At 30.3% G+C, this 14,727-nt stretch overlaps 3 protein-coding genes across 4 annotated transcripts; all 3 read left to right on the top strand.

The window, feature by feature from the left end:
- Positions 1–689: 689 nt before the first annotated feature.
- Positions 690–1,642, top strand: LOC110623111 (histone H1). Its single transcript, XM_021768011.2, has 2 exons — positions 690–844; positions 936–1,642. Exons 1-2 carry the CDS (start codon positions 788–790, stop codon positions 1,386–1,388), a joined length of 510 nt encoding a protein of 169 aa, XP_021623703.1. The 5' UTR covers positions 690–787; the 3' UTR covers positions 1,389–1,642.
- Positions 1,643–3,289: 1,647 nt separating this feature from the next.
- On the top strand, positions 3,290–4,571 carry LOC110612968. Of its 2 annotated transcripts, XM_021753849.2 has the most exons (2): positions 3,290–3,942; positions 4,144–4,571. In XM_021753849.2, the coding sequence occupies exon 1, from the start codon at positions 3,290–3,292 to the stop codon at positions 3,914–3,916; it is 627 nt and encodes a 208-aa protein (XP_021609541.1). In that variant the 3' UTR covers positions 3,917–3,942; positions 4,144–4,571. The 2 variants fall into 2 exon arrangements, with proteins under 2 accessions (XP_021609541.1, XP_043817845.1); XM_043961910.1 differs by having other exon boundaries at positions 3,293–4,571.
- A 7,228-nt stretch (positions 4,572–11,799) lies between these two features.
- Positions 11,800–13,695, top strand: LOC110612960 (probable galacturonosyltransferase-like 7). The gene has a single exon (XM_021753838.2). The coding sequence runs from the start codon at positions 12,211–12,213 to the stop codon at positions 13,390–13,392; it is 1,182 nt and encodes a 393-aa protein (XP_021609530.1). The 5' UTR covers positions 11,800–12,210; the 3' UTR covers positions 13,393–13,695.
- Positions 13,696–14,727: the final 1,032 nt, after the last annotated feature.

Genomic DNA, 14,727 nt, shown 5'->3' with positions numbered 1-14,727 from the left:
ATTCAAAATAAAAATTTATAGATTAAATTTTCTTAATTTATTAATTTAAATAAAAACAAAATATATATATCTCGACACTCACTCATATATTTTTATTAGTTGACCATTTTTCATTAATTTATGATGTGTTTATAACTCTTCATCATCTATTTTGATTGGATCAAATTTAAACTTAGTTACACATGTTATTCTTCCTCATGTGTCTCACATTCGGATCTCCAAAGCTAATTGTGTAAATGACCATCTTTATATAAAACTTCAATTTGTATTAAACTTTTTAATTTATTTGATTTAATCTAGAAATGCAAATATCATAATTTTCAACTATTTGGTTTCAACGATAAAGTGGTTTAGTTTTGATCTCAGTAGAACATTCACTCCTTAGCTTTATTGTTATTTAATTTAATTTATCTTATGAAATTATTTATTTATCATTAATGATAATAATCCTAAATAATAAATACTTTTTTTTTTAAAAGCCTTAAAGAAATTTTCAATCCTTATTGGTGGGATGGGCTTTGTGGGAAAAAACGAATGGGACAAGCCCAAAAAGCTTCATGCATTTGCTGATAACCGTCTCAATGAAATAACCAAATCAGTAACCACACGTTTCTCACAACAACCGCCCGAAAAAAAAAAAAACGTTTCAAAATTTTCTCCGCGCCTAAAACAATATTTGAAATTGAAAATCTCCTTGCAATTTACAATTTCCAATATTAATTTTCTTTTCATTCACTTCCTATAAATTCCTTGTCTTATCTTTCTCTCCAGTATAACCCATAAGAAAATGGCGAAAGGAAAGACCAACTCGCATCCCGCCGTCGATCACCCACCTTACTTTGAGGTCCTCTCTGTTTTTCTACATTTCCCTTTCAATTTTTCCAAATTTTATTCTCTTAATTTCTTACTTCATTTTTTTCTTTTGATGATTTCAGATGATAAGTGAAGCTATATCTACGCTCAAGGAGAGGACAGGATCGAGCCAGCCTGCCATTGCAAAATTCATCGAGGCCAAGTACAACAACACCTCACTGCCTTCGAATTTCAAGAAACTCCTCTCTGTCCAATTGAGGAATTTCGTGAAATCAGAGAAACTCGTCAAGGTTAAAAATTCTTACAAGTTATCTTCTACCGAGAAGCTTAAGTTGGCCATCAAAGAGACCCAGGAAGCAAACTTCCAGGCCAAGAAGCCTATAGCGCGTAAAGAGAGGACGGAAAAGAAGATTACAGAGAAGGCTGCCAAGACGAAGAGGCTTAGTCGTGTTAAGACCCCCGAGGTTCTGAAGAAGACAAACAAGAATGAAAAGCGTGCAAAGATGAAGAGGCTGAGTCAGGTGAAGACACCAGACGGGTTCAAGAAGAGACGCAATTCTAAGGTTAGCAAGTAATTACTTTTGTGGTGATTAAGAGAAGAAATTAGGGTGATTTTGCTGTTGTGCTTGGCTCCAGTTTGGTTGTAGCTTGTAGTTATGCATTTCTATGGTTAATTTGCAATTAGGGTTTGTAAGTAATGTGGGTATCAGGAAGCCTAAGTCCTGCTACTTCTCAAGTAAATAGGTATTTATGGCTATAATACTTTTGCTAATTAGGAGAATGAACCAATTAAATTAGAAAGTAAAGAAGCCTATTTTATTAGATTAAATTTAGTTGTTTTTTAATTATATTTGCAATGTTTATTCCAAATACAAAAACTAATTGAACTATTAACTAAATTAAATTATTTCAATTTTTTGTGTGGAATTAGTGATACCCATTTATTGGATTGAATAAGTGCTGCAGAAATCAGTTGCCAATGAAAGGGATTAGAGCAGAGAATATGACTTTGATTTGAGATAGGCAAGTATTTTGAAGCGCAAAGTCTTTGTTAATTGAGGCTTTGCGGAAGTTACTTTGAAGTTATGAAAAATAAGAGAAAATAGTTTTGTTTCCTTTAGCCTGCTCTATCAGCAAAATTTGCAATGAATGCAAACCGAAATTGGCTGCATGAAGAGAGTGACAGATGGGAGGTCCATTTTCATGCATATCTCGGAGACTTTTTGTAGGAAAAGCATTTCTATGACAAATAGATTTGTCTACTTTCTAGGTCCAGTCCACCGTTTTTGTTAAAAATTGTTTTGACATTTGGGTGAGGTTAGAGAAAGCAATTACTCATATAAATATGAAATTTTTTAACCTCATGCTTGAATCAATTATTCCAAACTTGCCCCTTCCCCATTTGAGCTCCAGATTATTGCTAGGTCTTTGAACCTTTACTTAGTAGCTTATTGGATCTCAGTGGCTCTTGTATTTTAAAGCCTGTGTTGAATTGTAAGAAGCCTCGCCCCTCCCTTTCTAAAGTACTGAACCTTCTATCTTAAAAAAAGAAAAAGAAAAAGAAAAAGAGATCTCAGCGATGACGTTGTGCACATGGGCCACGGCTAATGGCTTGTAGTGCATGCCCTTTTATTAGGTTCACCACCCACCCAATATTTAATTTTTCATTCCCTTTTATTTATTTTTTCCAATTCATTCACTTTTATTGATGAAATAATAAATGTTTTAACGTGATTGGTCTATACACTATAACTATAAACCACTATATTTATTATTTATCCGCAAATTATGAAAATCTCAATCTCACCATTTCAATTTACTATTAAATTAAGCAAATATTATATGTGGGCTTCTAAAATAGATGAGTTATTATTAATAGGGATTAAATTTGTTCAATTTCTTTAAGCCATTAATTTTTTTTTATGCATAAGTAATGATTAAAAACCTAATTCTCATATACGAACGTGGTTCTTACCCAATTGTTTAACATATTGATGAAAGGTTACCCATCAAGTAGAGAAAGGCACCTTATTGGCTTGAGGGGCAGAGAGGGGTGAAGCGCCCTTTTCCATGTCATTTTCCCACCTCCACCCAAGGCGTGGAACTTGAGGATTTTGCCACCTACACCCATAAATCATGCCCCCCTCTCACTGTCCTAATTTTTTCTCCTACTTAACTAACTCATCACTTTCCTTCTTTTTTATTAAGAAAAAAAAAAGAAAAGAAACCTTCAATAGTTCTTTTTAACTCGTAAAAATTATTATGATAAAATACAAGATTCAAATATAATTTTAATAACCCAAAAAATAAAAAATAAAACCGACGGCCAAGCTCTTTTCCATGTGGCGCGTGTCTTGTACGGTATCATCTAGGAGGTGCTGTTTGGACGTGCAGTTTTTTTTTTTTTTTTTCCTCCGAAGGAAACTGTGCAATTCATTAAACCTACCTTTGCCTTGGAGAAGCAAGTAGGTAGAGAATGGGCAGTCTCATTTATAGTCGAAGGCCCATCCGTTATAGTATAAGGACCTCTCTCTCATCTCCATCTCCCATCTCCATCTCCCATCTCCAACCGTATGTACAAAAATATTATTTATTTTGCCATTATCTAATATCAACCCCCCTCTCTTCCTCTCTGATCTCTCCCTCTCAAACCAAAACTATGGAAGGCATTTCTGCTAACATGTGCACCAAGTTCAGAGGCTACTGGAGGAGGAGAGGCTACCAGAGGTTAAATGAATCCGGCCGTAGGCGGAGGAATCAGGTGGAACTCGGTTCCAACCGGAGGAGAAGATTATGGCGGATCAAGATCAAACCCAAGCTTAAAATTCTCAAAATGACTTCTCCTAAGAAGTTCTTCGTTTGGCTACGCGATGCCTATGTGAAGATGATGATGGGATTCGCTAACTCCCGGGTGATTGGAGCAGGAGGCTACGTTTCTGGAGTACCGGATGGGATCGCCGCTTTTGGGCAGCGCCCTCTCAAGGAGTATGATGAGAAGATGGTGATTGAGATCTATAAGTCGTTAGTGATGGCGCAGGGCTTAGTTCCCCGAGACCCATCCAAGCTTGCCTCCATGTCTAGACTGGCTGCTATTGTAGAATAGTATGGCTTTTAATCGTCGACCATCCGGTATGGCTTTTAACCTTTTTTTTTTTTTTCTCTAAAGTTCTCCCCATCAAATTATTGCTTTTCTTTTTAATTTAGTTATTGTAACTGTAATAATTGGCCTTTTCAATTTGGCAATTAGATGTCTTGCTCAGTCAGGTCGATCAAGACCTTCAAATTAGGAAAAGGAAAATTCTCTTCTTTTTGTTAATGTTTTGGTGACAGATAAACAAGAAGTGGGTCTAAGTCCAAATGCAAATAATCATATCAAGGGGTCCAATCCAATCCAATCCAATCCAATCCATAAAGGAACCAATTTCCACTTTCTTTGATTTAGACGATGAGTCGATTATGGATTATCAAGTTGTCTCCTTGCTTTGAATGAGGTGGAAAAAAAGGTCTCAAAATTACAATTAAAACATACGTTTACAATGGTGAACTCGAAAGTAATTACGCATAAAGATTGTGATAAAGCTTAATGGGAATCTTTGCATGTAGTGTGAGTATGCTAAAGCAGAAGCATGTGTTGTTGAATAGCATCTGCCGTTGGTTTAGCTTACAACTTTATAGAGTCAATGTTGTAAGAAGTCAAAAGGAACATGCTTTGGTGCTTCCAAGTAGTAGTTTATTTATTACTACTTCCATTTCCATTTTCTCATTTCTCTTTAATTACGCATGACATTCCCATCTTTATCGGCAAATATTGTTCATAGTAATATTTATAAGCAGAGATTATCTTAGCATAAGCTTTATAAAAAAAAAAAAGATAAGCTCTACCAACGGCTTACGTATGCATATGAGAAGGTAAAAGCGACGTTATTGAATAATCAGATTTATATTTATTTTATAAAAATTAATTTTGTAATAACTATGTGAATTTTTTATTTATTAATTTATTCCTATATCCATCAATGACATAAGATGTTCCACATCATTGAGTTTTTCTTTTCTTGTTGATATTATATGCTATTAGAATCAATTTAATTTATTTATTTATTAATTGTATAAGCATGAATATTGTTGAAAATGAATAAGATTCCTTACTTCTTGGTGGGTTTTAATTTAGTTTATATATTGTAATAAACATTGTGAACTCCAAGTTTGATGATCTAACTGAATTATCTAATATGTAGTATATGTGCAATTTCATCCCTCTTGACCTCTCAGAATTTGCTTGGGTATATCACTCAGTGTTTAGTGAATAAAGATGAAAATCAGTATTGTGAGTCTTTAATCCGTCTAAATAATCAATGATAATATAACAAGCGGTGATGGATCCACTTGGCAAATTTATAAAGAAAATAAAGGGAATGAAGGTGGGGCCACAATCCAAATAATAAAGTGATGTAGATTTGGGCCCAATTATCTTAACCGGACTTGAAAGACTCTGTCTGTGGGCTTTAAGGTCCAACTCAATACATCCCATAATTGTTGAGTTATGTTACTAACAATAATAATAATAATAACAATTTCTCTCCTTGAATTATATTTTTTTAAATAATAATTATCTGTTAATTTATTAGTATTCGATTTAATTGAAAAGGTACTACTTTATTTGTGATGGAATGAGTACTAATTTATTTGAAGTAATGAATTTTCACACAACAATATTAAAATTATTTTTTAATACAATAAAATTTTGAGTTTAATCTCCATTATAACTAATTGTAAAAGAAAATATTACATAAAATTTTTTTACATTAAATAAATTTATAATTTATTTAATATAAGGAAAATTTCATTAAACTATGTTATCTTATATAATAAAAATTAAACTATTTTTTGTAATTTTAAACTATGATTTTTAAAAAACAAATTACAAATTTTACACTCGCTATGTTAAAAAGTGTTGTTTAAAATTTAAATCATAAACCCCTTAAAATAAAAATTTTACAATGATTTGATTTAATTTATTTTAATTATTTTCTATCAATTTTTTATTAAAATAAAACAAATAAAATATGTTTTTCTATCTCAAAATAAATCACGCCATAGTAAGGGAAAATATATATATATATATATATATATATATATATATATATATATTGCAGTGAGCTTTAAATAGATAGATTTTGATCCTCCTGTTTCGCCTGTCGGTCAGTCCAATGTGACAAAGTAATTGGCTAAATCACTTTCGTCCTATGATATCTGACATTTAAGATTTATATAAATAAATCAATAAAATTAATTAATAATCTTAATTTTAAAAAATATTATAATTGTAAAATAACTTTTAAATAATTGATTTTACCATATATTAATATTAGATAATTTTAATATAAATAAAAATTTACATAAAAATAATAATTAATATTATACTGAAATTTTTAAAATAATAGCCAATTTAAAACTAAAAATTTATTAAATCGACAGTTGTTCTGGAATGTATGAAAAACATGAAGGGTAATTTATAATTTAATTTTTTAATATTGTCATTATTAATAAATTAATTTTTATATTTTTAGAAATTTATTAAAATATCTTTATATTTTTTTTCCGTCAACGAAATAGTCCTTTCATTCTTTTTTCTGCTAAAATTAGATAAAGGATGAGAGATAAAATTTTTAAAATCTAATTTTACTTTCAAATAAAATTATTTATTTAGTCCTTGAATATTGTTATTATCAACAAGTTAGTTCTTACATTTTCAAAAATCTATTAAAATGTTTTTATCTTTTTTCATATCTATTAAAACGTTTTTATCATTTCTTTTGATCAATAAAATAATTCATATCTTTTCACATATCTATTAAAATATTCTTATCGTTTCTTTTCATTAACGAAATAATTCTTCTTCGTCGTTTTTTTATGTCAACAAAATTGTTTCTCTCTGTCAACGAAATCGTTCCTCTCTATATTTTTAGAAATATATTAAAACGTCCTTATTATTTGTGTTTGTCAATAAAATTAGTCTCTATCTTTTCTCATATGTATTAAAATGTCTTTATCGTTTCTTTTTGTCAACGAAATAGTCCCTATCTTTTCTTTTCTCCTTCGAAAAAGAAGAAGAATAAAAAAAAATAAGAAAAAAAAAAGAAAAAGAAAGGAGAAAAAGGAGAGTAGAAAGAAAAAAAAATAAGAAAAATAAGAAAAAAACAAGAAGAAGAAAAAAGAGGAATAATTGATGAAAAAGAAAAGGAAGAAGGAGGCAGGGAGGAGGAGAATAATGGGAGGTAATTTAATTTTTTAATATATTTTTAACGGTAAAAATAGGTAAAAATATTATTTTATTGATAAAAAAAATAAAAATATTTTAATAAATTTTTAAAATTATAAAAAATTACTTGTTAATAATTGTAATATTCAGAATTAAATTATAAATATTTTAAAAATGAATGGAGACCCTATCCGCTCCAAAAACCAGAGAGTGGAGGCCAGGCTGGATCGTAAGTTTTGTCAGACGCTTCACAAGCTATAATTATGTAATGCACAGCTGTGATGCCAAGAAGTACAGGTGCACCCGTGCATCGTACATCTGCCCTCCATATAATGGGACATGACACCACCGGTAACAAATGTAACCACGTGGTTAACTCTTATTAGTTTGACTTTAATAAATGGTCTACACTGCCATCTGCCTCCCTCATTCACTCGCTCTGCGGAAGCCTGAGAGAGCTCTGATGGATTTACACTAGATTTCCACTGTCGATGTACAACTTTTTTCTATTTTTCCTGCAGCGTCTCGATTTTGTAGTTTTTTTAGATTCTAGCTACAGCGCGTTGAATGCGAGCTATATGACAGGCAATTACTATTGGCTTGGGTCATAGATTCTGCGGGACCCGATCCATATGCCCACCCATAACACAAAATAATTGGACTTCTCTTTTCATGGGTCCATTATAGTTAAGGATGACAATGAATCCTATTAGGACCAGCTCAGGACTTATTTAAAATGGTATTCATATTCTATATATTATACTCAATACTTTTAAATTCCTTTATATAAATAATTAAATTTAATATAAAAATTTTAACAATAGTAATTTCTCATAGGATAAATTAATTGTAGCAATTATTACATTGTTTTAATTTTAAACTTGAAAATAAAATAAAAAACAATAATAATAGAAAGAGTTAATGAGAATTGGTTTATGGGTTGCTTTATTGCATTATGTATTTCTTTCAAAAGCAAAGCCAACAAGGCAAGAGGTGTGGAAACACCTGTTTTAGGTGGAACACAATGATTGGAGTTGGAGCTGTGCAAATAACCCCCTCTATTAAGTTAATTTGATGTTGATGCTTCATCTTCATCTTCATCTTCCTCAACTTCTTCATATATACTATACTCTATTTTCCAAAATAGTATTTAATATTTTAATTTAATTAAAAAATATTATTTGATAATTAAATTATTTTTTTATAATATTTAGTTAATAAGTAATTATCCAGCTATAAAAATAATTAATATTTTTAAACTTCACCATATTTTATATTATATTTTACTGTATAAACTATTCATGTGTAATATTTAAAATTTTAAAAATTATATATCTAGAATTTTTTAATGACAAAAAAATATATTTATTTACTTGTAATATTTTCAATTAAATAATCAGGATCAAATTTTAAAATTTTAAATATAATTAATATTTATTTTATTATATCAAAAAATTTATTATTTAGATTCTTAAATTTTCAATAATACAATAAAATATCTATTAATCAGTTGTTTTGTTAATTTTATCTATTAATTATTTTATTATTTAGTATTTGTGATATAAGAAAATTTATTAGCTATACTTTTAATTTTATAAAAATATTTATTAATTAGTTATTATATATTTAAATTCTTTTAAATTTTTTATAATATATTAATTATTAAATTTGATAAAAAAAACTAATTAATATATTTTTTAAAATTGAGAGGCTAAAGAGTAAGTATTCAATAGGATAACTTCCTATTTTAAATGAAAATAATTATTTTTTTATATTTAAAATTATCATATAATATTAAAATTAAAAAAATAATTATTTAAAAATAAAATTTTAAAAGAAAAAATGATATATTAATGGTATATATATTAAATATTAAAAGATATAAAAATAATTTAGAGAATTCTATTTCTAAAAATAAATTTACGAATAGTTATTCATTTTTAAAATAAAAGTTATTTTCAAGTTTTAGTTTGGTAAAAATAACTCTCAAAATTTTATAAGAAAACGGATAAATATTTTTCCACAACTAAAGAAAACTCAAAAGTACGTTTTGCCTTATATGATATCAGTGATTACAATAGATCAGATATTTTTAGTATTATATTTGACTGGATTTTAATAAAATAAATTTAATTGATATATAATTAAATTTAAAATGAATTTAATTCTAAAATTTAAAATCTAAATTCAACTCATGTTTATTTTTATATAGCAGCTATCCATATAAACAATCAACTTAATATAAAGTTCACATTTTATAATGATATTTATGAATTTTTTTATAATTTTCATTTAAAAATTAGAATTTCAATTTTTTAGAAATATTATTTTTTTAAAAATATATAAAATTGTATGGATTGATATTATTCTAATAGTAATAATTAAATTTGAAAATCTTTGAATAATTTTAAGTAAAATTTAATATTAATGATATTAATTAAGTTGAAATTTAAATATAGGGTTTTTTCGGGGATGGATACCGCCTGTTATACATGGAATTTTGGACCTCATGGCCATGGGGAAGTGGTGGGCAATGGAGAGTAAAATACACATCTAAAGGAGAATGAGAGTGACGTGTACAGCCTAATAAGTTTAGTATCGTGGTTGTGAACTGTGACACTGATAGCGGACCAAGGCCAGCTGGGTTCTTTCCATATACATACTTGAAAAAATTAAAAAAATGTATCAAATTAAATTAATTTAAAATTTTATTTTATTTTTTATTTATTTTAATTAAATTAAATTTTTAATTTTAAAAATTTTAATTATTTCAATATAATTTAATTTTAATTAAAAAAAATTAAAAAAATCGAATCGAATCAATTAATATAATAATATATTATTTTTAATAATATAGATAAATTATATCATATTAAAATTAAAATATTTTAAATTTTAAAACATTAAAAATAAAGTGTAAATAAAAAGATTTATTAAAAATTAAAATTAAATAAATTAAACTGAATCAAAATCAAATTAAATTAATTCAATTTTATTTTATTTCTGATCAAAATTAATTTTTTATTATTTTTTATTTTTATAAATAGTAAAATTTTAATTTTTAATTTATTCAGTTTGATTCGATTTTAAACCGAACCGAGCCCTTAATCAATTCATACACCACGCTTAAATTACAAATTGCTCTTTATATTTTAAAAATTTTATAAATTTATTTTTATTTTAAATTATAACATCTGTTATATTTTTATTGCAATAATATATATATATATATATATATATTTGAATTTATTACCATGTATAAATAGTTTTTAATTTTATTCTTAATTTGAAATAATTATATCATCACAATTCATTTATAAGTTTTTTTATTATAAATATGTATATTACTTTGTTATGTTTATGTAATGATACTTTTCCTTCTTGTATATATATTTTTTTCACCCTAAAATCTCAATTTGCCAAAATATTATTCGTTAAGCGTGACATTTATCCAAAATAAATTATGAATAGTCACTATAAAATAAAAATTACGTGGTAAAAATTTGACATATGGAAAATATAATTTTGCCTGAAGAAAATGAGACTCAAATATTTTAACACCCAATTTGTCATCAAGATTCGCCTTTTCCCAACAGACCGAGTCTTGGTACAGAATTATCATTACTAAGCACACTCTCATATCGCTTGTAATTGCGGAATCATCAACCTATTAGCCAGTGATATTGCTCATCAACCTATTAGCTGGCAATATTCTTTATCGACCAGTCCACTACATCATCATCGAGTTCTCAAGAAATGCTATACTAATCTTTATTTTTTTTTACAGTATAAAAGGAAAATGATCACAAAGGCAAATATCCGTTATTTCTCATACTACTCGACCTCTGAGTAGTCCATTATATTATCTCTATTTTTCAAGATACCGATTTGAGTATCGAAATGGCTGTCGTGAATATCTACCACCGCCTCACACTTTTTATTTTACAAGTTTTAGCTAATTATAGCGTAGCTCCATTCCGGTCACATCATTAATATAATATTAGTGTTATTATTTATCAGTTTTTTTTGTTTATAATGAAATAATATATTTTTTAATTTAAAAAATTATATTTTAAAAAAATTATTCATTTGAATTTTTCAATTTAAATTGTTTTTATAATATTATCACATTTTTTGTGAATTCATAACTTATAAATATAAACATAAGAAATATGTTTATGATATGATATATATCACAGCTATTTTAAAAAATAAAAAATAATTTTTATGTTATAAAAATATATTAAAATATCCATAATATTTTTATTAATTATCATTTCGTTAATATAAAGATTAACTGAAAGATTATATATATAATATTTAACTATAATATATGAATTAAAAATTAATATGATAAGAAGATGATCTTAGTGATGATAGAATTACTCTTGGTATTGACCTTATGATAAGTTTGAGTTATAGCGAATTTTAGAATCTATTTGGGTGGTTTAGTAATTACGGGGAGTAAACCTTTGGAAATTTAATTTTTCATTCAACAAGTAATTTTTTTTAAAAAAAATTTTCAAATGGAATGAAACTCACAAGCATAGGTGTAGACTATATTTGGCCATTTTAATGAAAGTTTATGATCCAATTCGCCTAAAAAATGAAAAGGGATATTTTTGAGCCTGAATTATAGTGAAAGGGTAATTTTTTTTTTTTTTTTTGCCTTAGTCATTATTAAGATCTTTATTAAGATACTACCATTTCAGCGCTTAAAAGTTTTTATATTTTTGTTTTGCCGTGGATTTCTATGGTGGAAAACAAAAGCCTAAGCTGGAAAAGCAAACGCAAAAGTCTCTCTCTCTCCCTCTCTCCCTCTCTCGCAACTGTCCACTTGTGTCTCTGTTCTGCTTCTATCGCCTTCTCTCAGAGGCCAATAGCCAGAGATAGAGTGCAAGCAGGTAGTCAGAGAGGGAGAGGTGGGAGACTAGAGCGCAGCAGAGTGACGGTGCCTGATTCTGCGCCCTGGTTGGTTCCGTTTTCATCTAAGGTGGCTTCGTTGCCTCGGCGATTCTGCTTTCAAACTGGGAAAAAGATCGAATCGTCTTTTCTTTTTTTCTTTTTTGGTTTAATCCCTGCATTTATCGTCTCTACAGCTCACTCTGGCAGGCCTTAAAGGAACCTTTCTCTTTATGTTCTTTCGATCCTCTATTGTCTCCTTCCTGTTAGATCGGTTTGATTTCAAATCTAAGAAAAAGAAGAGAAGAGGGGTTTATCCTGGGAAAATGCTTTGGGTTATGCGTTTTTCAGGATTCTTCTCTGCAGCCATGATCATGATTATCCTTTCCCCCTCTCTTCATTCCTTTCCTCCTGCTGAGGCCATTCGATCTTCTCACCTCGACCGCTTGGGAAACCCTACCGCTGCTTTGCCGGACCGATTCTGCTTTCGACAAGCGACTGTTTTCCGTAATGCTGATAAATGTAGCTTCAGAGATAACCGAATCTCAGGGAAAACTGGTGTCTGCAATCCTTCCTTGGTACATGTTGCGATTACACTCGATGTTGAGTACCTTCGGGGGTCAATCGCCGCTGTACACTCCATATTGCAGCATTCATTGTGTCCAGAGAGTGTTTTCTTTCACTTTTTGGTTTCGGAGACCAATCTGGAATACCTTGTGAGGTCTACTTTCCCTCAATTGAAGTTCAAGGTGTATTACTTCGATCCAGAGATTGTGCGAAATCTGATCTCCACTTCTGTGAGGCAAGCTCTTGAGCAGCCACTCAATTACGCGAGGAATTACTTGGCTGATCTGCTGGAGCCTTGTGTTCGCAGAGTGATCTACTTGGATTCTGATTTAGTCGTGGTTGATGATATTGTGAAGCTATGGACTACGAATTTGGGTTCTAGAACAATAGGCGCCCCAGAATATTGCCACGCAAACTTCACGAAATATTTCACGGCGAGCTTCTGGTCGAATTTGAGGTTTGCCGGTACTTTTAGTGGTCGGAAATCGTGCTACTTCAATACTGGAGTAATGGTGATAGATCTGGCTAAGTGGAGGCGGGTCGGTTACACAAAGCGGATTGAGAGGTGGATGGAGATCCAGAAACGTGATCGGATATATGAGCTGGGATCACTGCCGCCGTTTCTTTTGGTTTTTTCTGGACACGTGGCGCCGATTGAGCACCGGTGGAACCAACACGGATTAGGTGGTGATAACGTGCGAGGCAGCTGTCGGGACCTGCACCCTGGTCCAGTTAGCCTTCTACATTGGTCCGGCAGTGGCAAGCCCTGGCTGAGGATAGACTCGAAGCAACCTTGCCCACTTGATGCTCTATGGGCTCCATACGATTTGTACGGACACTCACAGTGAGTTGCAGGAGTAGTCGCCGGTAAATTCCCTCCACTTTTTTGGCACAATTTATTTTTTATTTTTTATTTTGCTTTTTAAGTTTCTCATGTGGGCATTTCTTTCTTTTTCTTCATTATTTTGTGTCTTCTCTTATTAGACCTTACCCATATTTCTTTGATTTTCATTTTTTTTGGTCATAATATCAAGTCATTTCTCAGGCGATTTGTATTATATTCTATTCTTTTTTTTTTTTTTTGTTATTTATGTCTCTGGAAATAAAGAAGTATGAAGATAGAAAAGAAGAAACAAGAAGTTATTCAATTTGATTGTGTTGTCTGTTGGATTTGGCATTATAGTTACTGTATCAATCAAGGCCACAACTGGTTTGTGAGCTTGAGATATTCAATTGGGGGAGAGGGAGACGGACCAGACGGTACACGTGATGGTGGTGCCATTGAGGTTCATAAATGTTTGTGAATGACCAAATTGCACTTATTAAAATCATTAATAACCACTGCAATTGCATCGTGGAATTGTCAATTTTAAGCATCCCAGCTGGTGTCGGTCGACTTGTTTGGGTTCTGGGGACCCTTAGGAGAAGGAGAAAGTGTCCTTTTTTGTACACTTGGTTGGCCATTTGGGTTTTTGAGGTATTGAGGACTCTGAACGGAGGTTAGCGACCAATACCTTTTTGCAAGCCTATTATACATTGTGAAATGAGGCAGTGAGAAATTAAAATGATAATCAATAGAATAATAATGATAAAATTTTATATACATTGGTGGGTTGAAATGAGGAAAAAATGGTGGAGGAAGGGGCATGTGAGGGAAGTCTCTAATCTGTCCTAAAGGAATCGAGAGTGCGTCTCACCAAAAGCAAAGGGATGGTGCCTGCCTGCAAGGAAGAAATATTGAATTAGGCAACGGGAGAATCTAGGTGGTGATGGGAACAAAGTCAAGTAGACGGGAGCGTGTAGTTTATTGATGGTGTTTTGATCAGCTGGCGGCAGAGAGACGCTTGTGAACCACCTCTTATTCTGTCCCCTAGTGCATTTTGGTGTTTTTCTAGATAAAAATGCGCGATCAAATAAATTTGTTTATAGTTTATCCAGCAAACAAAGTAAATCAATTATGATTAGTATTTGGTTTAATAAAGATTGGGAAGTTGAGCAATCAAAACTTAATTGGGGAATCGAAAGGGACCCAGATTGATTTATTGCGTAGGAACTGTCCAACGCAGTGGTGGGGACCGATTCCTTCTTCCCTGGCATCACACCTGGCCATTTGCTTGGGCTTCCCCGGAATCAGGTGGTTGCTTCTTTACATGTTTTTAGTCTGTAAACATTTATATTTTTAT

Source organism: Manihot esculenta, chromosome 1 (assembly GCF_001659605.2).
Source record: "Manihot esculenta cultivar AM560-2 chromosome 1, M.esculenta_v8, whole genome shotgun sequence".
Lineage (NCBI taxonomy): Eukaryota > Viridiplantae > Streptophyta > Magnoliopsida > Malpighiales > Euphorbiaceae > Manihot > Manihot esculenta.
The sequence above is the reverse complement of the archived record's forward strand: the minus strand, read 5'-3'. Positions and strand labels throughout refer to the sequence as shown.

What these genes read in the sequence shown, in the direction of transcription:
- LOC110612968 (XM_021753849.2), top strand. Translation starts at nt 3,290, where the DNA reads ATGGGCAGTCTCATTTATAGTCGAAGGCCCATCCGTTATAGTATAAGG.
- LOC110612960 (XM_021753838.2), top strand. Translation starts at nt 12,211, where the DNA reads ATGTTCTTTCGATCCTCTATTGTCTCCTTCCTGTTAGATCGGTTTGAT.
- LOC110623111 (XM_021768011.2), top strand. Translation starts at nt 788, where the DNA reads ATGGCGAAAGGAAAGACCAACTCGCATCCCGCCGTCGATCACCCACCT. An exon ending in ATCACCCACCTTACTTTGAG is followed by an intron (nt 845 to 935) that starts GTCCTCTCTGTT and finishes TGATGATTTCAG; the next exon opens with ATGATAAGTGAAGCTATATC.